Raw genomic sequence first — 21,498 nt, 5'->3', positions numbered from 1 at the left:
CAGTGTCTCATAGTTGAAAAACACCACAGTGCTCCATGAAATAAGATTTAGTGCATTTGTGGTATTCACATTGAAGGAATTTTGAAAAACTTGAATTCCTTAACCAGGAGAAGATGGGCAAGCAGTTCTCTCAGAGTTCTACAAGCTCAGAACAGGGATGAATCCATGACAAGAGAAGTAAAACTTGCACATTTTACCAGATTTGCTCAGAGTCTGGACTTCTACATCCATAGGCAGGCACAATATAAAAGCCAGGCTGTCCTCCTCCTTCCACTTGTCTCCTCAGTTGTCCTGTGAGGATTCCCAGGCTGGTGGTGGCTTTGTTCCTGTATCTTGGCAGATGAGCAGCACAGCCTGTCAGCATCACAAATGCACCCAGCTAATGCTGTCAGCAGTGCTAATGGGCTTTCTCAGTCTCAGCTGGCGTCTCTGTCGCTCTCTGAACTGTAGCTCTGTCTTTCCCTTTCAGAAGGTTTTTAAGGAGTGTCACGTACCCTCCAAGAAAGCTGAGGCACTCCTTAGAGGGAAAAGCTGAATTGGAAGAAGTTCTCTATAATGATGAGAGAAGTTTTTGCCCTCTGTTTGAAAGAACTTTTGGAAGCAGCTAGCACTTAATGATACTTCTTTGCCTGCACAGGCAGAGGGGTCAGGCAGTGGTCCAGGACAAAGAGGCTGCCCTGACCTTGAGCTGGGCACTCGTCTGTCCTGTGGCACAAAGCTGTATGCTAGCTCCTAGCTGTGCTCCCCAGCAGGGCTTTGCTGTCCTCTGTCAGCATTGCTGAGGGCCTAGATTTCCTTCTCTTAGGCCAAATACAGATTTTTCATGATGAGAAATGAATGTCCAGAGAATCTCATACTCCATTTGTGCTCTTTTTCTGGTGCTTCAGCAAAGCAATGCTGGAGTAAGTGCCCCTTTGTTCCTCATGGCCTGTTGAAGCAGAGTCAACAAATGAGCTGAAATGTTAAAATACTGCATTTTCTTGCAGGCTAGGAGCCAGGGCAGCCTTGAGCTCGCTCTGCACTCCGTCTCAGCCTGGGGGGACTTCTGTATATATGTATATATTGTTGTAAGAAGCCCCAAGAAAATGTTCTTGGCCTGCATCACCTGATTTATTTTAACATGTGGCATATATATTTCTCAGGAACTCCCCTGTTATAGTGATGACAGAAAAGGAGCATATGTTACATGAAATAGCTCCATCCTCTCCTCTTTTTTTTATCTCTATGTAGTAGCAATGTAATGATAACAATTTCAGCCTCTACTGTCTTTAGGAAATTGAGATCAAAAGACATGTTTCATTTCAGCAAATGAAATACGAGCACTTTTTGTAGACATACAGAGAAATCCTCTGCCAACAGTCCAGACTCCAGCTGGACTGCTTGCATCAGGCACTGCCAGCAGATGTTGCATTGCCTGCAGTTTATCCATACTTGAAAATTGATCTAGAACAGGCATAGTGAGAGTTTAAAGTGTAGAAACTATTATCTGGCTAGCTGGGTCACTTCTGTTTTCTGTGGTCATTTTTGGTCTGCATGCATGTGGGATTTGGGAATTGCTCCTTCAGGGAAATTCTCCATGTAGGAGGGCGTCTCTCTCCTGCAAAACCGGCTTCCCACGTAACAGTGGTACTGTCGGGATGCTGCCTTGGTGCTTTAATTGCATGAGGTTTTTTTTTTTTGTCATGGTGGTCATTCCTTTGTAAAGGAAGGGATGCAATCAATTTGGGGTGAGATGAAAGGGAATCAGAAACTCCCAGGGCAGTCATCTGGCATCCTCTGCCCTCAGGACGATTTGTCTTTCTTCCCACACATTCCTTGCAGCATTTCCTTTTCAAATAGGCATCACCCTCTCTTCCCACTTGTCAGTTGTGTTTCTGATGCTGCTGATTGTTTGATTTCCTATTTTTGTCGCTGTTGTCAATGTTACTTAATTTGTGACTCAGCAAGTGTTGCCCATTTCTAGCCGGCATGTTGGCAGACTGGAGGGAAGGGATGCCATCCAGAGGGACCTTGGGAGGCTTGGGGGGGGGCCTGTGTGAAACTCCTAGAGTTCAACAGGACCAAGACCTGCCCCTGGGTCAGGGCACCCCAGGCACAAACACAGGCCAGGCAAGGAGTGGATTGAGAGCAGCTGTGAGGAGGAGGATTTGGAGGTGTTGGTTGATGAGAGGTGGGACATGAGTTGACAACATGCACTTCTAGCCCAGAAAGCCAGATGTGTCTTGGGCTGCATCAAAAGCAGCTTGGGCAGCAGGTCAGGAGAGGTGATTCTGCCCCTCAACTCTGGTCTGTGACACCCACCTGAAGGGCTGTGCCTGGCTCTCTGGCCACCAGCATAAGGATGGGAACCTGCTGCAGTAAGTCCAGAGGAAGGTGATGAGATCATCAGGGCCTGGAGCACCTCTCTCTTGAGAGAGTTGTGACTGTTCAGCCCAGAGAAGAAAAGGCTCTGGGAAAACCATATAGCAAACTTCCAGGACCTAAAGGGGGCCTACAAGAGAGGCAGAAAAGGTCTTTTTACAAGGGCATGAAGTGTTAGGACATGGGGAAATGGGTTCACACTGAAACACAGGGTAGGTTTAGATTAGGAAGAAATTTTTTACTGTGAGGCTGGTGAGGCACTCGCACAGGTTGCTCAGAAAAGCTATGGCTGCCCCTGGAACTGTTCAAGGCCAGGATGGATAGGACTTTGGGAAACCTGCTCTAGTGGGAGGTGTCCCTGGCCTTGGCTGGGAAGTTGGAACTGGATGTTCTTTAAGGTCCCTTCCAACCCAAAGCGGTCCATGCTTCAGTTCCTTGCCTTTGTTCGTGGCTGTGGTCATGTAAGTGTGGCTGAAGAGGAGGGGGTTTTGCTCACAGGTGACTGCAGAGCATTGCCCAGCTCATCTGTGATGGAGAAATGTTACTGCACACCCAGCACCCACTGGTGTGTTTTGCCATGTCTGGTATTCCTGCTAGACACACAGCCCTTCAGGCTGAGGTCACCCAATCTGTTCTTTCTTTTTAGAAACCTTTTCCTTGTGTCTTTTCAAATACATGGTTTTCCCAGTCTGCCCTCTTCTGTACCAAGATAATAAGTCTTTCTGATGTTCTTTCCTGTTGCAGTATCAATAGCTTTGCAGTTAATCTTAGTAAATCAAGTGCTGGGTGAAATGCATGACAGTCTTTTGGAGAAAACCTCATTTAATACCTCTTACCCATCCTGTATTTTACACGTTTAGGTGTTTACCCACCTATAGATAAGTATCTTACAGTCTTTCTGACTTGGCTAATTAGATACTATATAGAATGGTTCCAAATGAAATGGTGCATTTTTTCCCCCTACCTATTCTTCTAATACTAAGAATATATTTTTTAGAGGAAATACCTGATGCATGCAGCCTATGGAAACACAGTTACAATTAATTTCTTCTTGGTATTTCTTTGCAAACCCTGCATTTTCTTGAAATGCGCTTTGACACATGCCCTTGATCCTGTGACCTGTCTCTCTGTGAAGCACTGTCCCTCCTTGAGAAGGTGTTGGAGGCATTTACTGCAGAGATCCAATCCTCTAACATATCATGTGCTTGCATAAACCTCATTACTGGCTTCAGGCCTTGATGTTAATCTGCTTCAGCAGTTCAGAGGGTGGCAGATCCAACTTGGGTTGAGCAACAGCAGCAGACTTGAAAGACTTTCTCAGGCAACAAGTGCATGAATTGCACATTGGCACACCAGCTGTTTCTGCCAGGAGAGCAGGCTTGGCACATTCCTTGTCTGTGCTCATTCACACAGCTAACAGGCAGACTTATTATAAGAAGGACTAACTAACAGTGTGAAACTTTCACATTCACCAGTGTGAAACCTCATAGTGACCACAGACACTGGTGTTGGCTTTGGCAATGCCAGTGTGCCTTGTCCTGCAGTTATGGGATGTCACACAAGCGACTTTGCACTGCACAGCTGGTGTTACAAACTGCAGAACTGGCTGGAGCCCAGCCTGCAGCCCTCAGCACTCCAAGTTGCTTTTGCTCTGCTTAAAGACCATCTTCCATCTTTTCCCAGATTGCATTGTTCCATCTGCATGTTCTGAAGTCAGGGCAGTTATCCTAACCAAACACCACCTTGGTGGGAGCTGTGGGTTTCCCCTTGTGTAGAATGTCATAGCTGTTGTTTCCAATGTGTCTCTGTTTTGGAGGTAATGCTGGTTGTTTTTTCTTTCTCTCCCCTTCTCGTCTGTTGTTTGCAGATGTTAACGCAGGAGAACGAGTTCAGACCAATAGTGTAGCTACAGCATCAGCCTCCAACTCCACCTGAACCAGTACCAAGCAGCCAGCTGCACAGGAGAAATCACCAGTAATTTGAGTCTTGCTCAGCAACACTGGTCACATTTGGAAAGAAAATTAAAAAGAGGAAAAAAAAAATCCAACAAACCAACAAACCAACCAACCTGTTCATTTTAGTGTTCAATTTTTTATTATTATTATTGTTGTTCTTATTTAACCTTGTAAAATATCTATAAATACAAACCAGTTTCATTGTATTCTCACTCTGCAGGGTGTCCGGGGCAGGGGACTAGGTGGGGGGAGGAGGGAAAGCGGAGCAATACAACACACCAATGTCTCCCCTCGACAATCTCTTCATGTTGGAAGTTTGCTGTTGTGTACTTCAGAACCAGGACTCTTGCCTCATATCCCCCTCCCACAACAGAAAGAAGGAAAAAAACAAAACAAACAAATCCCAAACCTCATTCTCTGCTGAAGTTCTTTTTTTTTACCCTCTTTTTTTATTTTCTTTTTAAGTGGAGTTTCGGACTTTGATGTAGTGCACAGCTTGAATTTGGTCGGGAGCTTAGCAGGGGTCATTCAACAGAGCTCAGCGTTTCTTGTCAGCAAATCCATATCCCAGGTTATCTGAAGAACTGCCCTGGCTTGGCACGGGGGGCGGGCGACGTGGTAGGAAAATAGGTTGCCATGGGGTGGGGGGGAGGGTTTGCCATGTGTCTAAGGCTTGAACCGCTAGCGGAAGCCTTTCATTTTAAAAATCAGTGCTAGTGATGAGGAAATCTGCAGCTTCATGTGGGAAAGTCTTGCCCGAGTGAGTGATATATAATATAATACACACACATGCACCAAGGGCAGCGGTCGGCTCTGCCGAGGCATCCCCTCTGCCCAGCCGGAGCTCCTGCTTTCCATGTCTCGGGCTGGCTCCCAGCTTCAGCAGAGAAGAGCGGACGAACAAAATCCTTGGCAGGGGCAGGGGCCCAGCTGGTGGATGGATATTAAGGGACTTTTTGGGAAGTGGCCACTGTGAAAGTGTGTTTGGTTGGGTTTTTTCTCTCCCCACCCCTCTTTGGCTCTTGATTTGAAAAGACTTCCCTTTCCTAAGGTGCATACAGGAAAAAGACACCAGGGTTTATAATGTGAACTGTAACAGGCTACTGGTTTATTTTGTAATACTTTTTTTTTTTTAACTGCAGTTTTAGCTTGCAGGATGCCACATTCTCCGATAGTTCTGATTTTAAATCCACAGGTAGAATCTGTATTTAATTTTCATCTTTTTTAACCTCTTGCTTTTTCTTTCTTTTTTTTGATCTCTATTTATTGATGTGTGTTGCCACGTCGCCATTATGTTTTTACTTTGGTAGAATATTAAAATACACATCCGAATGCTCTTGACGGTAATTTGTACCTGCTGACTTGTAGGAAAGCTGGCTCTATATGAGTGTGTGTGTATATATATTATATAAATATATACATGTATACATAGATACAATACTGCTTTTTTTATTTTGTCGACGATCTCGAATCAGTCTGACTGAAGCGTGAGGTGAATGCTTGTTCTAGTCCATCAGTTCAGGGTCCAGGTTTCCTCCCTGCGACGGCGTGCGGTGCGAGCATCCACGTCTCTCTTCCTGAAGTCAAAGCAATATTCCTTGCGAAAGGGTCAGGTGAGCGGCCGGACGCAGCCCCGGCGCGGAATCGAGACTTTGGGAGACCTGATCTTGTGCTAGGCTTGCGGTGGGTGTCCGCTCCAGCCTTATCCTTCTTCAGAGAAACTGTAGTCGCCTTTGGTGCTTACCGAGCCGTCCCTCGAGCTGCGGATCTCTAAGGCAAGCAGTTGCTTTTCGGGAACACGCGGAACCTCGTGTGGCCCGGGGGGAATCGGCAGTAGCGGCTTTGGAAGCTCGGCCGCCGCAGGGGCGGCAGGGGCTTGGTCACGAGCTCAGTGTGTTTCTTCTTGTACCTTTTATGCTGTTGACGTGGGATTTTTTGGAAACTGTCTCTTAGCAGCCCCGAAACTGTTAAAAGCTCTGCCCTCTCCCTCCTGCCTGGCACACGGTGGGTTTGGGGATGCAGGAGCTGATTGAAGAGGTGAGTGACCACCTACGGTGAAACCGATAAACCCTCAAGTTATACCCCTCGGCGATTTGCTGTTGGGCACACACACAAAAAAAAGGTTTTAAAGCTTTTTTGCATTCTGGCTGGCTGCAAAGGAAAGCACACCCACGTTGAGAAACAAAGCTTTCCAAATCCCTACCTGCAACTTAATAGAAAGGGCTGAAGAGCGTCTTAACGCGTGCGCTCGGCTAGTCAGTGTCCTGAAAGGTAAGTGAAGGGGCTTGGTTGACCCAGTGATCCAAATTCATGCAGGAGACTCAAAAAGTAGGACAGTGGCAGGGTATGGATCTGCTGTATAGACAAGACTGCTGAAGCATTGGCCACAGGCACTGTTATTTGGAGGCAGTAAATTACAGAGTCTTTAAAAAAAAAAAAGTAATAAAAATATATCGAAGAAAAATGCTGCTTGTGCCAGGACATGTGGCTTTTCTTTTTCATTTTTTTTTGTTAAAGACTGGCGGAGGGGAGTCAGAGCGTTTCTCTCTGGTTTTGTGGCTGTGCCGGCGTCTGTGTGTGTCTCGTGTGTGTGTTAGGCTGGGGGGAGGGTCAGGGGTGCCCCTCTGGTTTTATTTCTGTTTTCAAGGATCATAGCAGGATCACACACTCTTTTATACAAGTTAGATCCAGGTCTTTGAACAACCTTTTTTTGTAAATAAGAAAAAAAAAAAAAGAAAAAAAAACACAGAAAAATAACAACAAAAAACAAAGCTCCTCACCAAATTCAAGCTTGTACATTATTATTTTGGTTGTTTTTGAATTTTGAGTTTTATTGTTTTGTATGTAAATATGTGGACCCAGGAACTGTTATTAATGAGCAAAAAGTTACCGTTCAGGGCAGTGATTCTGTTTAATAATCAGACAAAATGTAGACGAGCTTTTTAAAGCCATATAGTTTTAACTCTGTACAGTAGGTACCGGCCTGTATTATTGTAACAATAACTCTAGCGATGTATAGTGTATCTATATAGTTTGGAGTGCCTTCGCTTCCATGATTTTTTGAATTTTATTTCCCTTTTATTTTTTTCTCCTCCTTCTTTATTAACAATGTCTCCCACCCCAAACCCACATCTTTGCTCCCCCCTCCCCACCCCGCTTTCTAACTCTTTGAGTGCTGTAAGGTTTCGGTGATACCCTGATCGGTAGCAGAACGAAAAGAAACAGTCTCCATTGTCATTCACTTCATTGGAGCCATGGCTTTGTTCTGGGAGTCTCCAAGGTGCCCACCCTGCCCTCCTCCTCCCGCTAGCAGCAGCTGGTTTCATTCGGACCCTTGCCCTAGCAGCCCATTTAGATTTTGCTTGTCTCTCCCTTCAGCCCTGCGCCCAGGAGCGTCTGGGCAGCAGCAGCAGCTTCCAGGAGGCTCAGCCTTCCCACCCTCCCTGCGGCTGTGCCGGGGGCAGTGGCAAGCGGAAAGGGCCCCCAGGGAGGGAAATCCCCACATCCTGCAGGGCTGCTGCGCTCGGAACCATTTGGCATTTGGGCATCGCTGTAGGAGACTGCTGCGGTGGTTTTTTCTGCCGGGAGGATTTTCTGTTCCCTTTCTTATCCCTGTTTTTCCCCCACATCCTTCCCTCAAGTCACTTTTGTTTTCTTGAGATAAGTTTAACATGACTCTTAATTTCTTGTGCCCAGCACGAAGGCCTTGTTTCTAAAACTAGTTTGCTTGTGTTTTACTACCTTGTTAGTATTCCACATAAGATTGTCTTGAATGGGAAAACACGTAACTCTTTACCAAACCAAAGGTTGCTGTTTTATTTCGAACCATCTCGTGTTCATTCCAGTGAAGCAGAGGCTGCACTTTCTTTCTGGTGACACGAAGGTCAGTGATGCCAAGCTGTTGGCGACAGTCTGCTCAGAGCTGTCCCTCTCTTCTTTTACTCTCTTTCGGGCTTCTTTTTTAACCCAGTGTGGTCTTGATGTGTCCTTTACGTCAGCCCTGCCGTAGTGGGTCCCTGAGCCGGGCTGGATCGCAGTCTGTCTCCCCTGATGGACGCTCCATCAAGACACTGGTGTTCTTTACTATTAAACTTACCTACCTTGCTAGGGAAAAATAAAAAAAATTACCTGAAAAAAGAAAATTGACTGGTAGAAGACCCCTGAACACTCTGTCCCCTTATTTCGAAGCCAAGCTTTACCTAAAATAATGGCAGGTGCCTGCGACTTGCAACCTAAAATTCCCCCCCAGTTTTCAGTACTTGGAAAAGCAGAAGTCAAGCAGCCTGTCAGACTCGTACTCCTGTACTAGGAACCTCAGCCACCGCAGAGCAAAAGGAAAAGCCGATGAGGAAAAGCACAGTAGGGTATTCGGTCCGGGCTCTGCCTTCCGGAGACTGCCAGCGGGTACCCCTGGGGTGGCAGCTGATTTCCACAGGGCTCTCGGCCGGTTCTGGTCGTAGTTGGCTTCGTTTTGCAACACTGCAATAATGGCAAAACGACAGGAAAGGAAAACAGTACCTAAGGGGTTAGCTCGAGAAAAGTAGCTTCCTTGTGTTGGTCTTTCTCAATTTATTTTTAATATATATATATAAAATATATTTATATATATATAATTTGCTTGCCTGTAAAATTTGCGTTCATTAATGTGTTGCTGATGGATCACTTGGGCCTGTACACACCAATTAGCGTGACCACTTCCATCTTAAAAACAGAAATCTAAATATATATATATTAAGGACTGTGGGTTGTATACAAACTATTGCATACACTTGTGCAAATCTGTCTTGATTTAAAGGAAAAGCAAAACCTGTATAACATTATTACTACTTGAATGCCTCTGTGACTGATTTTTTTTTTCATTTTAAATATAAACTTTTTTTGTGGAAAGTATGCTTAATGTTTTATTATTTCCCCCACCCCATTCCCCTTGTAAATACGTTTTGTTCTGTGTGACTCGGTTCGGAAATAGTTAACTGGTACTGTAATTTGCATTAAATAAAAAGTAGGTTAGCCTGGAAATGAAATTTAAAAAATACCAAGTGTGTGGTCTTTATTTCAAAAAATTGCCCTGTTCTTCTCTCCTCCTCTCTCCCTTCTCTGACCCTTGTTCCTCGCCCTCATGCCTCTTTCCACTCTGCGAGAATAGGTGGACGTGAATCTTTGTAATAATAAAGAAAAACCTCAAGAAATGAGCATGTTTTCTTAAATGAGCTGTGTTCTTCCATGCTATTTTAAAAGAGATGCCAGCTTGTCTATGATACCGTTTGATTTGATGGAGAGAGGAACCCTGGGACATAAATATTTCAAATTGAAACCAACCAATCTTCCTTTACCGTCCACCTACAGATACAAACTTAAGAACCTGTGTAAACTGCTGGCTTTGAATCCTGCACTCATGGTTGTTTGGGTTGTTTTTTTTAAATCATTGGATCCCATTAGTAATGTTATTTGGTGGTGATCTGTAAAGTTTGTCGAGACCACGTCCAGTGGACCGTTCCTCCAGCAAATCAGCACATAGCTATCTCTGAGTTGGGTTTCCGGTACTGGATAATGTATGTATTAAACATGACATGTCTATTAGCGCAAAAAGAAAAAAGAAAAAAAAAATAAAAATCCTTTTTTGGGCTGGCTGACCTGGCCGAATCCATTCTGTCGCTATCCTAAAGGCTAGATGCGAGGTCATGTGACTGCTGCTTCAATAAAAACAAATTTATATTGCAAAGAGAGTCCTCTTGCTTTGTTTGTGTGCCACGAGCCGCGGGTGTTCCCATGAAACTTCTGCTGGGCTCCGGGCCGGAGCCTCTACTCCAGAGGCCCTCCAGGACAAGCAGGAGCAGGGTGGGAATGGGCCCTTGCTGGGTCCATACCACAAGTGCTGAGTCAGGATCCCCTTGGTCTTCTCCTGATTGCCAAATGTGTGGGAGCTGCTCGGGCCCCCCTGGGTGCTGGAGCTGTGCCCCTCGGAGCCGGTGCCGGCACTCCCTGGCTCCCTGAGCGGGATCGGGGTTTGGGTTGTGCAGGCTCTGGGGCACTGGGGTGACAGGGCCAGGCAGCCACCCCCAGCCTGGCTGCTCCAGAAGCAACACAGTGAGTAGAGGGTCCTTCACTTACTCTGTCCCACAAGGTCACCAGGATTCTGGATGCATCCACCTTGTGCTGAGACCAGGACTGCTCTCCTCAGCCAGTCTGATGGTGGCCACTTGCACCTGCAAACACATTGCTGCCGAAATTACAGCGCCTCTCTGGGTGAGTTTATCTATTTAAAGCTTGCCTCTGGTGGGAGCTCATCACAATCTCTGGTGATTTGGGGTGGTGGTCAGTCATCCTTGGGCACTTCTGGGGCTGGGCATGCACTGGGACCTCCTGCCTCTTCTGACTTTCCCTCACCTGGAATGCAAGTTGTGGGCTCTCTTTTGCATTGTCTTTGCATGGGAAGTCTCAGCTGCAGTCTCGGGTCTCACTTCTGAATGTCAGAGCCAAATGAACGAACTCAAGCACCTCATAACTTCTTGCTAAGCTGACTGGAAGGGAATCTTCAACTCCTTCATATCTTTGTGATGTTTCCAATTTTACCTCCTCTACAGTTGTTTTGAACACCCTCCTTAAGCTGTAGTACCAAAAGCAGACAGTGGTTCCTCACAGTGCTTTCCCCAGTGTCAGTGAAGGCACTGGAGAGCATCTGGTAGCTGCTGTCTGTCTCCTTACCTGAGGATTGCATTCACTCTCCTGCACGGAGGCTGCAGCTGTCCAGTTTATCCAGCTTGCCCTCCCATTGTAACCCCTGCAAGCATTGCCAGTGGGACTGTTGCAGTTTCATATCGCGTTTATATTCCAACCACCCTTCTAAAAGATGTAACACCTTAGTATCAAGAGCCAGTCCTTGCACAGCCTTCCAGGGAACATCATTCTGTCACTCTGTGGGAAAACACTTTTTGAGACCCATCTGCAAACCAGGGTCAAATCCACTTAGCTGTCGGTCACCAATGCTTTGGGATGATTTAAAATGCAAATCTGAGAGTAAAGCAGCAGTGAGCTGAATGCACTACCAGAGTCCGCTCCACGGATGTGCTTTGTCTTCATCAAGCAAGCTGCCAGCCATCTGCGTTGGAATTAAAAGTCAGTGTCAAGGCTACTGGCACCATTTGTTTTCTGGAAGGTGGCAGCTTTTGGGCTGCTGGTGGGAAGGTCCAAGTGGCTTTCTGTGCAAGAAGAAGAAGAGCCACAAAGAAGAAAGAGGAGGAGGGAAGCGAGCCACAGAGGGGAGAGAAGAGCACTGTGGTTTGTCTGAGGCGCCACGTCCAGTTGCTTGGAGACGGCGAGCCCAGCAGATGGTACACAGCAACCTCAGCAGCCAGCCTGGAACCTCCCTTCCCTCCCTGGGCTCAGGACGGGCTTGGCTGGGCCCTGTCCTGTTGTCCCTTGCTCGTCTTGAAAGGTGATGTTCCAAAGGACTGGCTTTGCTAAACCAGCTGAGCACAAAGGCTGCAAGACCCAACTGCTGCCAAATCCAAGCTCTGCTAGGAAAGGAAAGTGTGTAGTAGGTGTCAATGCCCCACAGGGCACGGCAGAAAAGCCAGGCTCTGTCTGGGTGTGAGTGTTGTACAGTGTGAGGCTTTGGAGCAGAGACCAGACCCCCAAAACAAATTCCTGCTGGAGCTCATCTCAGGTGAGAGTACAGGTGAGTGCTCAGGGCTGTTAGGGAGAACTGGACTTCACAGCAAACACCTGCCTTTGGCCAGTGCAGGAATGCAGCCCTGGATCTTGCTGCACACCCAGCTAATTCCTGATGCCCTGGCACAGATATTTCTTGGTGTATGCTATTGCTCCCTGAGTCTGCATGCAGTTGGGTAGTGTCTCATGCAGCCAGTGGAGTTAAAGCCTTCTCTTCCAGGAATTCTCTGCATCACCCCTCTCTGCTCACATACTCCAGAGGTAAGGCTGGATCCTCCAGAACAGCCTCTTCCCTTGTGGAAGCTTGTGAGTGGCTGCAGCAGGGTGTTTCTGACCAGGGTGCTGTGCCCTGGGAGCTGCAGTGGGGCAGTGCCCCAGCCCAGGGCTGTCTGCAGAGCCCCCTCACTTGCTGCAGAGTGAGAAACTCTGGCTGAGGGCAAACAAGCCCTGTCCCCAGGTAGAGCTGCCTGGCAGAGCACAGGCACCTGTCCCAGCAGAGGAGCCACAGGCCCTGTGTATGGTGGCAGGCTCAGGGAACTGGGAATGAAATGGATTGAAGGGTTTGGGCTTTTTGCTGGTATTTTTTTTTCCCTAAGCAAAGTTTCTAAAAACTGGTGGAAGACAGGAGTTGGAGCAGGACTGTTCATTGTCCTGACCTCCCTGTGCTTTACCTCACCTCCAAGCACCGAGTAGTCACAGGGTCCAGCACCTGCTGCTGACAGAGGGACAGGGGTGTGGCGGGTCCTGTCAGGGGGACACGGGGGCTGCAGGAGCGAGGCAGGGTCAGGTGTGTGGTGGGAGCAGCACGGGTGCTTGAGAGGAAGCCAAGGGCATTGCCACCCATCTCAGCAGATCCCATTATCACTCTCCACCTCTTCCCAAGGCCAGGCTGCAGCCAGATGGGGGTAGGTCTCTGCTCCCAGGTAACAAGTGAGAGGACAAGAGGAAATGGCCTCAAGTTCCACCAGGAAAGATTTACATTGGATATTAGGAAAAAAATTTTTCATTGAAGGGTTGTCAAGCCCTGGAGCAGGCTGCCCAGGGAAGTGGTGAAGTCACCCACTGTCCCTGGAGATACTTAAAAAGATGTGGCACTTGGGGACATGGTTTAGTGATGGATTGGCAGTACTAGGTTAATGGTTGGACTTGGTGACTTTAGAGATCTTCTGCATCCTAAACAGTTCTATGATTGTTTCCTCTGGCATAACAGCAACTGTGCCCTCCTCCTCCCTTCTGCAGCTCATTCCTGTGACCAAATCCTTTGCCAAGCCAGAGTGCTCAGGAGAAAGATGGTGCTTACTGGAAAAACCCAGGTGGTTTGAGAGTGTTTTTACTCAAGGAGATCATTGATGTTGTTTGGAATGCTACCATAAGTTAGCAGTCTTGGGAAAAGGGACTGCCCAGCTGGGGACCCTTTGGACCATCTCAGTTACACCTCTTTTAAGATTTTGGTTTCACAGCATCAGGCCTAGGAAGAGGTTGGTCAGTGGAAGCTGTTTCTGCTGGATTTAGGGCCCACACAGCAATGAAAAAATGGTTTGGATTTGGCTGGAGGCATAAGAATTATGTTGGCAGGCAGAGAGAGGCTTCAATTCAACAGGTAAGGAAACAACAGGGTGATTGCAAGCGGCTGTTACTGGCTCAGTAACGAACAAAAGGGAGATTCTTAGGATCAGTCCTAAGCAGCAACCCATGGAGAGAGCAGCAAATGCAGCTTTCAAGTCTCTGCCACCTTTATCTCACTGCAGTTGGCACCACAGCCACTCCCCAAGGACAAGGACCAACATCCCCAGCACTGACTGAGGAGCTCCAGGATGGCCAGGAGTGCAGCCTGCCATGCCAACTCCCCACTGGGAGAATTGGATGGGATAAATCCCATCTGGCCAGGCTCTGCAGTGGGTCCAAACCACTCTAGAGCAGTTGGCAGCTGCAAAAGTGGGTGCTGGCAGGAGCAGCCACAGCTCTCTGGTCCATTGGGGATGCTGCGCTGAGCTGAGTGCATGTGGATACAGGTAAGCAGCCTTGCAGGAAGAGCAATAGGACATCACTTCCAAGTGCTACGTGAAGGATTGGGATGTGGCACATGGGAGGAGGCCAAGAGAAGTGGCCTTGACTCCAGCCAGAGGTGGAGGGAAAGGTGTGTGGGGTTGCTGCAGCGTGTGGGAGAAAAGGAGGAATGAGAGGAATGAATGATAGGATCAGAGCAGAGCCGGAGCTGCCCTGCTCCACGGGTTTCAGCGTACACCCTTGCCCTCGGCCTGCTGCCGTTTTCTGTCTCATGCAAGCAGTGGCTGCTGAGGTGCTTTCCTTGCCAGTTCTGCTCCAGGCAGTGCCTGGGAGGAGAGGTGGGAGCCTTGGTCCAGGGTGGTCCCGGGAAAATTGGATTTACTAATCCAGGTGTACACATTCTGTCCCGGGGAGTTGGCAGTTCTGGCAGGTGTTCAAACCAATTCCCGCTCTCTGGTGGGGTGGGAGGCAGGCACAGGAAACCACAGCTCCCCATCCAAGCCCAGGCCCGATTCTGGAGGGCACTGTGGTGAGCAGGCTGGATGCCAGCACAGTACTGAATCACCAATCATTGAAACACAGGAAAAGTTGCATGAGCAGGACTTTGGTGAAAGCAGGGAAACAGGATATGAAGGAGATCGTCAGCAATAATGCAATTAGGCCTTGTTAAAGCATTGAACATGTGAGGACCACACTTGTAGGGTTAATCCCACTCTCCTAAAAAAAAAATTGGTGTGAGGGCTGAATTGAGCCCAATGAAGTATCAGGCAAATCCTGCACACTTGAAAGACCAGGAGCAGAGGGAACAGCTGTGCTCAGAAAGTGGCAGGAACTCTTTTAACAGCACCACACCCACGTCTGTGGCTGCAGCTTTTGTGATGGTCATATTGCTTTTAAGGGAGGCAGGAGAGAAGGGTGAGTGTGGGTTTGGTGTGGTTTTCTGTTGACAGAAATGCAGACACTGTACATTTCCAGTAAAGAAGGACCCCAAGTCCTTTTTGCTGAACTGGATTTTCTCCTCCCACACCACCAGAGCTGTACCGGCAGGGAAGCCCTGGGACAATTTGCATTCATTCATTTACTGCAGAGACCAACTTTTCACCATTCTCAGGGCACAGTGACCCCAGAGGCCTGTTTGGCTCAGCCTTGTCTCCCCCACCTGCCAGGAGACAGGAGCCAGCAGAGCAGCACAGCCAGGCTCCCTCCCTGTGGGCAGCTGGTGAAAGAAAAGGGACAAGCTGAATTCTCCCCGTGTTTGCACTGTATCGGTGCAGCCCTGGAGGCATCTGCTGTGTTTGTTTCGGGTACGGGCTCCTCCCCAGGGCTGTTCTGTCTCCTGCTAGGAGAGGGAATGGTGCATTCTTATGCTGTTGATTTATGATCCCAATTCCCTCTCACTGTGCTCATTTTCTTTCTCAAAGTACATTCTGCAAAGCTTGAGAAAAAAACCCCACACGACAATTGAAAGCAGTTTCTACAGAAGAGTTTCCTGCAGGAATCCTGCCGTGGCCTTCAGTTTGCATGCTAGGCAATGTCATGTGGAAAAGATGGCTTTACCCTGATGGTGTCCCTTAAATCATGATAGAAGCTGAGACATTTATAGCTCAGCCTGTGCACAGCATCTGGAGTCCCCTGCCCCCTCGTTGTCATGTAGAGCTGTGTCCCTACAGATGACCAAAGTGCTGCAACCTCTGTCCATTCCCACACCTGTTGGAATACTTATCTTTCTAAAACCCCACCAAACTGTACAACGAGCCACATGTAGAAGGTTTATTTTGACAGACCATCCTCAGAAATACAGCAAATGCCTCAATGGATGGGTCTTCCTGTTCCACTGTTCTGCTGCATCAAGTTTTCCATGTCTCTCCTATTACACTGGATCCTGTGATTCATGTTATCCCCCCTCCTTTTACCCAGGCTAAATTTGTCCAAGGTGGCCTGAGGCTACAGAGCCGATGCCTGCACAGCTTCTCCTCCCACACTGTGGAGAGTGTTTTGTTCTGTATTTTTGTATTTCCTACCTTCCCTTTCACTGACTAGCTATGAATGCCATGATAATTGCTCCAAATCCCCAGTCCCTGATGGGATCATCCTCACAGAGTCCCAGTCAACACTGGTCACCCCTCTCTGACTCCTATCAGATGTTGCAGCATTTACAGAGGCTGCCTGACCCCAGCAGTCCCCTGGTGCCCCTGGTTCAGGAGCCTGGAGACCAGCAGTGGTTTGGTGCAGCTCTTTTTCCTCTCTCCAGCTGTTATTCACTCCCCAGTGGAATACAGGGGGTATCCAGACTCCTTTCTCCTCCCTGTCCCCTCCCTGTAAATTCTTTTTCCTGTACCCTGCCCCAGCCTAACCCACGAAACGAAGACCCAATGCAGAATTTGACAGGAATGCATTAATGAGCACCATTTCTGACCAGCTGCTGGTCTGTGTTATGTAGGAGAGGCACAATGGCTGGGATGAGCCGAACCACACCTGAGCTTTACCGACCCAGCACAAGGAAAAGATGATCCACAAGATGATGGCAGCAGGGAGGGATCAGCCACTGTGGCACTGAGGGCCAGTTCTGCTATTGGCTGTGTAAGCTGCAGCTATCAATGAATGAGCATTTTGGGTGTGGTGGTGTGGCTGTGCCCGCCCCTCCAAAATGCGGTGCTTGGTGTAAATGTCCCTTAATGCGCTAAGGCCACAGCCCTTGGGAATTCTGACTCGTGAGTGCTGGAGAGCTGAGCAAGCCTTGAGCTCTGTGACAGATGCACTGCGCCTGTCCGAGCCCGCTGCTGCTTCCCGACATCTGGAGCCGGAGCACCCCCGTGCCTGCAAACGCGGCAAAGGCAGCACACGGCAAAGGCAGCATCCCTTCTGTGCAGCCCTCGGAGCTGGAGAGCCAGAGGGACTCACACTGTCCCAAGCAAAATCAGATTCTTCCCAGAACTGCTCTTTGCAGTGATAAAAGCAAGAAGCAGTCAGCCCGAAGAGGAACACTTCTGGAAAATGCATCAGCCCCGCCATGCCCGTGTCATCCTGCTATCAACTAGGTGTGTGCCAGACACTGCCTGCTTGTCAGAAACCACCCTGATGAGGTCAGGGGCACCTTTTCTTTCTTCAAGGACTAATGATGTGAAAAGATGATACAAAATCTGACTGGTTTTGTTCAGCTCCTGTGCTTTATTAATAGCAGTGCTAATGCAGGAAGCCCCTGGGCCTTAAACCACTAAGGAAATCAGTGGGACACGCTTGTCTGTGGATGGTCTCAACTCAAAATTTCCCACTTATGGTCTATTTTTTCATTTAATGTTATTGAAACAAGGAAATACCACCAAAAGCCCAGGTGCAGATTTTTATTGGTCTGTGCCAGGAAAACAAGCAAGGAATGCTAACACTGCTTTCTCACTCAAGCTTCTCTAAATAATCAGAACAGAAAAATTAGCTAATGAAGTCCAAAGCAAGTTGGGGAGGGAGTGGAGGGAGCTGCCACACCAAAATGTACACAGAATGATTCCAGGACAACACTGCTGGTGGGCAGCAGGAGGGACAGCCCAAGGGAGAGAGAGGGTTTTCCATTCAGGGTGCCCTGAAAAAGCAAATATAATGTGCTTCCCTTTCCCTCACCATGCTCCAAACTCAAATCATAGAGGGGAAGGGAAACCCACCTCACTCATCTTCTCTCCTAGGAGGCTGTGGGATCCTTGTGGAAGTCTTGTCCAAGTTCACGTGCAACTGTGGCAGGGTGAGTGCTGTCAGCTGCACTTGGTCCAGCAGCTGTCCCAGCAGGAGAATCCTCATTTCTCTCGGTGGCAGATGTCTCCTGATGCAGTGCCAGATTAGCCAGAGCCCTCTCTGTGCCCCTGTGGATGATCTGATGAGCAGCGTAGATGTGTTTTCTTTGGGACTGCCTCACTGCATAAAAAGAGGTAAGGCTTTTACTTGGAAATGTACAGCAAAGTGTTCTCTGTAGGGGAGAAGGGAGGAGTAGCTTTTAGCAATCCTGCAGCTGTGGAAAAGTCTGTCTCAGGAAAAAAAATCATGTCCTTCTAACTTTGGCAGAAAGTGTTCTACTGCCACCTAATAGCAGCAACCAACTTTGCATTTCACTTTGAAGACTGGCCCCCACAGTGGGAAGCACAGCCAAAGTGTTCTCTTTCTAGCTTTGGGAACAACTGGCCAGGATATATTATCAGCCTTTAAAATAACTTCTCCTTCAGTGTCTGTTAATTGCAGCAAGCTTCTGGAAGAACCCAGCTGAAATCTGCCATCTCCTGTGCCAGGATTTGACCTGCACTGAGAAACCCTTACTGAGTTCAAAGTAAGACTTGGAGCCACAAGTGACATGTGAAGTCACCTGCTTATCTTATCACCTCCCCTCAGCTACTGCATCCAAAGTCATTTGTATGTATTCCCAACCCACCTCCTGGGAAATAATTAGCCAAGCCTAAGTGCTCACCCTCCAGCTCTCCTTATTGCTCCTCACTATTCTTTGTTCACTCTTTCCATCTCTATTTCAGTCATGGGGACTGAGGTACTGTGTGCCTTACAGAGGGTGTGAGGAATGATGCAGAACAAGGGGTGGCTCTCATCCTGTCACTTCCCTACAGAAGTCCAAGGCTTACTTTGGCCTGTTCCAAGGCTGAGCTGCACTTAGACAGTGAATCTGAAGCACTGGTGTCCTGCATGCTGGCACACAGTCCTGCTGTCCCTGTCTCAGTCACTCAGTGTTACCAAACCGCCCTGTTTATGTCTATCCCTCTCCCAGGTCCACTTTGTCAACAATGAATGCAACTGGATCTCACTTGCATTTGAAAAGCTGACCTTCACCAGCCCTCATTCCCAGGAGAGGTTTCTCTACCCAAGGCATTCAGTCATGTTTGCATCAACTGCATCAACTATACTGGGAATACTCCCCTGGAATTGCTGCAGTCCCTTTCTCCATCCACAGTGAATTCCATCTAAAGGACAGCGTGCTGAAATTGGTGAGTGACTGTGCTTTTCCAAGTGAGGTTTTCTATATCAGCACAGTGACTTCTACTTCCACTGAGGCAGGGTTCAGAATCGAGGTGCAGAGGTTTTTCAGGGTGAGCCAGCATTGGATAATCTCTGCTTTTATGCATCAAAATGCAACAAAATGAGGAGGAAAAAAATCTCAAACTAGGTAATGGCAGAATAGGTGTTTAAGGGGAAGCTAAAGTGTAGGCAAAGACTGAACCTGCAGCCCTCAAATCTTTGTTCTACAAATGGATTTGCTCCTTTGACAGGCCAGATAACTGTGCTCTTAGATCAGCTCCTGATAGTTTCAAGGAAGGTGAATGCTCAAGCATGGGCCAGGTTGCTAAAACACAGTTTCATAATGAAAAATTTGGCTCACTGTAAGGAAGGTTTTAAAAGCCACCACAGAAATGCAATACACTAATGTGTTTATGAGATCTAATGCCATTCTTTGATACTATTTCCTTTGGATTTCCATGGAATAGTTAATGATTCTGCTTCCCTGTAAGTATCACTCTGCAGGAGGTTTACAGCAGGGTGTGTTTCTGAGTGTACATCAGGTAGAATTCAACTGTCTTAAGTGAATGGAGCCCCCTCCACCCCATGCAGCGATAGCAGAAGAGACTATGAGCCAGGTCTCTTCCCGATATTTGATTTCTGCTGTCACAAGAATATTGTGACAAATTTCTCCTGATCACATTAGAAGGAGCTCTCTTACTTAATTGCCTGCTGCTCTATTCCACCAGCATCCACTTTAAGTTTTAATTGGGTCTAGCTCTGCTTTGCAGGCAAACTCACTGTAGCTATCACAGATTCTGAAGATTTTTTTCTTCTGTTGTTTGAGAGTGCATCTGAGCTGCTTTGTTCATTAGCTGCTGTTGCATTTAAGCCCAGTATGTATTTTGAGCCTTGATGTATGTCCTCAGTATGTCCAGAATCCTAAGCCATCTCCAGGTCTTCCTTCTGCTCTCCTTCCTGAGACAGGCTAACCTGTGTGTGTTAGTGCCTGAGCTGCAGGCTTCACTGACTACCATTACATCACCTGCTCTGGAAGGCTAGCAGAGGCAGTGCAGGAGTGAAGGGAGCTGATTTAAGCTTGTGCAGAAATGCCAGCTGCAGAACAGGTCCTGTTCTTGTGGCAATACAGAAGCCAGGAAGAAGAAAGTTTGCACAATTCAGAGACCACAAAATGCGTACTCAAGGCTTGTGTTCTCATCCACAAATCAATAAAAGAGGCAATGAACTAAGTGCCTTTGTTCTCACGGCAGAGAAGTGTACTGCAGCAAGGACCCCTTCAAGCTCTATTGTGATGCAGTTGCTTTGCTTGTGTCAGATTCACCACCTGTGTTGGTCAGTGGAAACATCCCAGTTAGGAACAGCCACTTACTCATGACATTATTTATTGTAATACACATTATTCCCCCTCTGTATTTTGACAGATGCCATTCCATTTTTGTTAAACAGAAACATCCTTTACAACTGCAAGGTTATCTCCTAACAACATGATGCCACTACAGCCAACCTTAGAACTTTACCTCTTGCTCTTGGCCCACTGGGGAGGAAAGGGAAGCATAGGAAAGTGTAAAACCTTCCTCCCATATATGACATATAGTTAAGTAATTTGCTTGTTAAAGTCTTCTGCAGTTTTAGAAATTGCCATATAATAACACAATTCACAGCTGTGCTACTTAAGGATTTTTACCAGTTTGTTTCTGAATGTGCAATGGGCTGCTTCTTTTCAGGCAGTTTTATTGTTGCAGATACACTGAATTTATCATAGCAAGCCTGGTTGGAAGGTACCTCAAGGATTATTTGATCCAAACTTTCAAAAGCACAGGCCAGATCTTACAGCAGGTCTGAATTTCAGTTACCATTTAAAAAGACTAAAGCTCGTAAGAAAAAAGGGTGAAAGCTCAGGGAGAAAAAAGGGTGAAAGAGCTTAACTTTCTACCTGCAGAGTGCCAAACAGGAATCTCAGGGGACTGAGACAACTCTTGGCTGCATCATTTCTTTCAGGGAGCTAGAATAAGGAAAGTGAACCAGTTCACAAAGAAAATAAAGTTACTGGACTCCTTACCTCTTTCTCTCATAAAGTTTTTCTCAGCTTCGGGGATCAGGAAATTATAAACCAGCTCTGCTACAATCTCTTCTGACTGTAGGCGAGTTCGACTACAGGACAGATGCACAGTGGTATTAGTATTTTAATTTTCTCTCCAGACCAACTCTGCAAAAACAGGTCTCCCTTGTAAATACTCTTTCCAAGGGTATTGTCATGGTAGCAATTGTCAGTGGGGTCTCTCTTTATCCTACAAATAGGTGACAGTGTGACTGTTCCCCTTTGCACTGCCAGTGTGTTCACAGTGCACTGGAAAGCAGGAGCCCCTAACATTCCTTATCCTCAAAGGTACTTGGAAGCTCAGTTCCCTCTGATGACAAACTGAATTAGGCACACAGATACCACTGAGGGTTTGTGTCTTTGTCCATTTAGTCTTCGGTCCATTGCTGAGTTTGCTAAATTCTT

General features: G+C 47.4%; 2 protein-coding genes across 5 annotated transcripts in view; one reads left to right on the top strand and one right to left on the bottom strand.

The window, feature by feature from the left end:
* Positions 1 to 10,038, top strand: part of GSK3B (glycogen synthase kinase 3 beta) — a 149,386-nt gene extending 139,348 nt beyond the window's left edge. For both annotated transcript variants that reach the window (XM_066572120.1, XM_066572119.1), the window contains one exon: positions 4,229 to 10,038. In XM_066572120.1, the coding sequence (XP_066428217.1) occupies positions 4,229 to 4,296 (68 nt within the window). In that variant the 3' untranslated portion in view covers positions 4,297 to 10,038. The remainder of the gene's footprint in view (positions 1 to 4,228) is intronic.
* A 7,281-nt stretch (positions 10,039 to 17,319) lies between these two features.
* The window catches only part of CFAP91 (cilia and flagella associated protein 91), a 30,364-nt gene continuing 26,185 nt past the window's right edge, over positions 17,320 to 21,498 (bottom strand). For 2 of the 3 annotated variants that reach the window (XM_066569449.1, XM_066569438.1), the window contains exons 16-17: positions 21,055 to 21,146; positions 17,320 to 17,894 (exon numbers count right to left, since the gene is read on the bottom strand). In XM_066569449.1, coding sequence (XP_066425546.1) covers positions 17,665 to 17,894; positions 21,055 to 21,146 — 322 coding nt within the window. In that variant the 3' untranslated portion in view covers positions 17,320 to 17,664. The remainder of the gene's footprint in view (positions 17,895 to 21,054; positions 21,147 to 21,498) is intronic. The other variant, XM_066569457.1, reaches the window with a different exon arrangement.

The sequence above is a fragment of the Molothrus aeneus genome, chromosome 2 (genome assembly GCF_037042795.1).
Source record: "Molothrus aeneus isolate 106 chromosome 2, BPBGC_Maene_1.0, whole genome shotgun sequence".
NCBI lineage: Eukaryota > Metazoa > Chordata > Aves > Passeriformes > Icteridae > Molothrus > Molothrus aeneus.
This window is presented reverse-complemented; position numbering and strand designations above follow the sequence as displayed.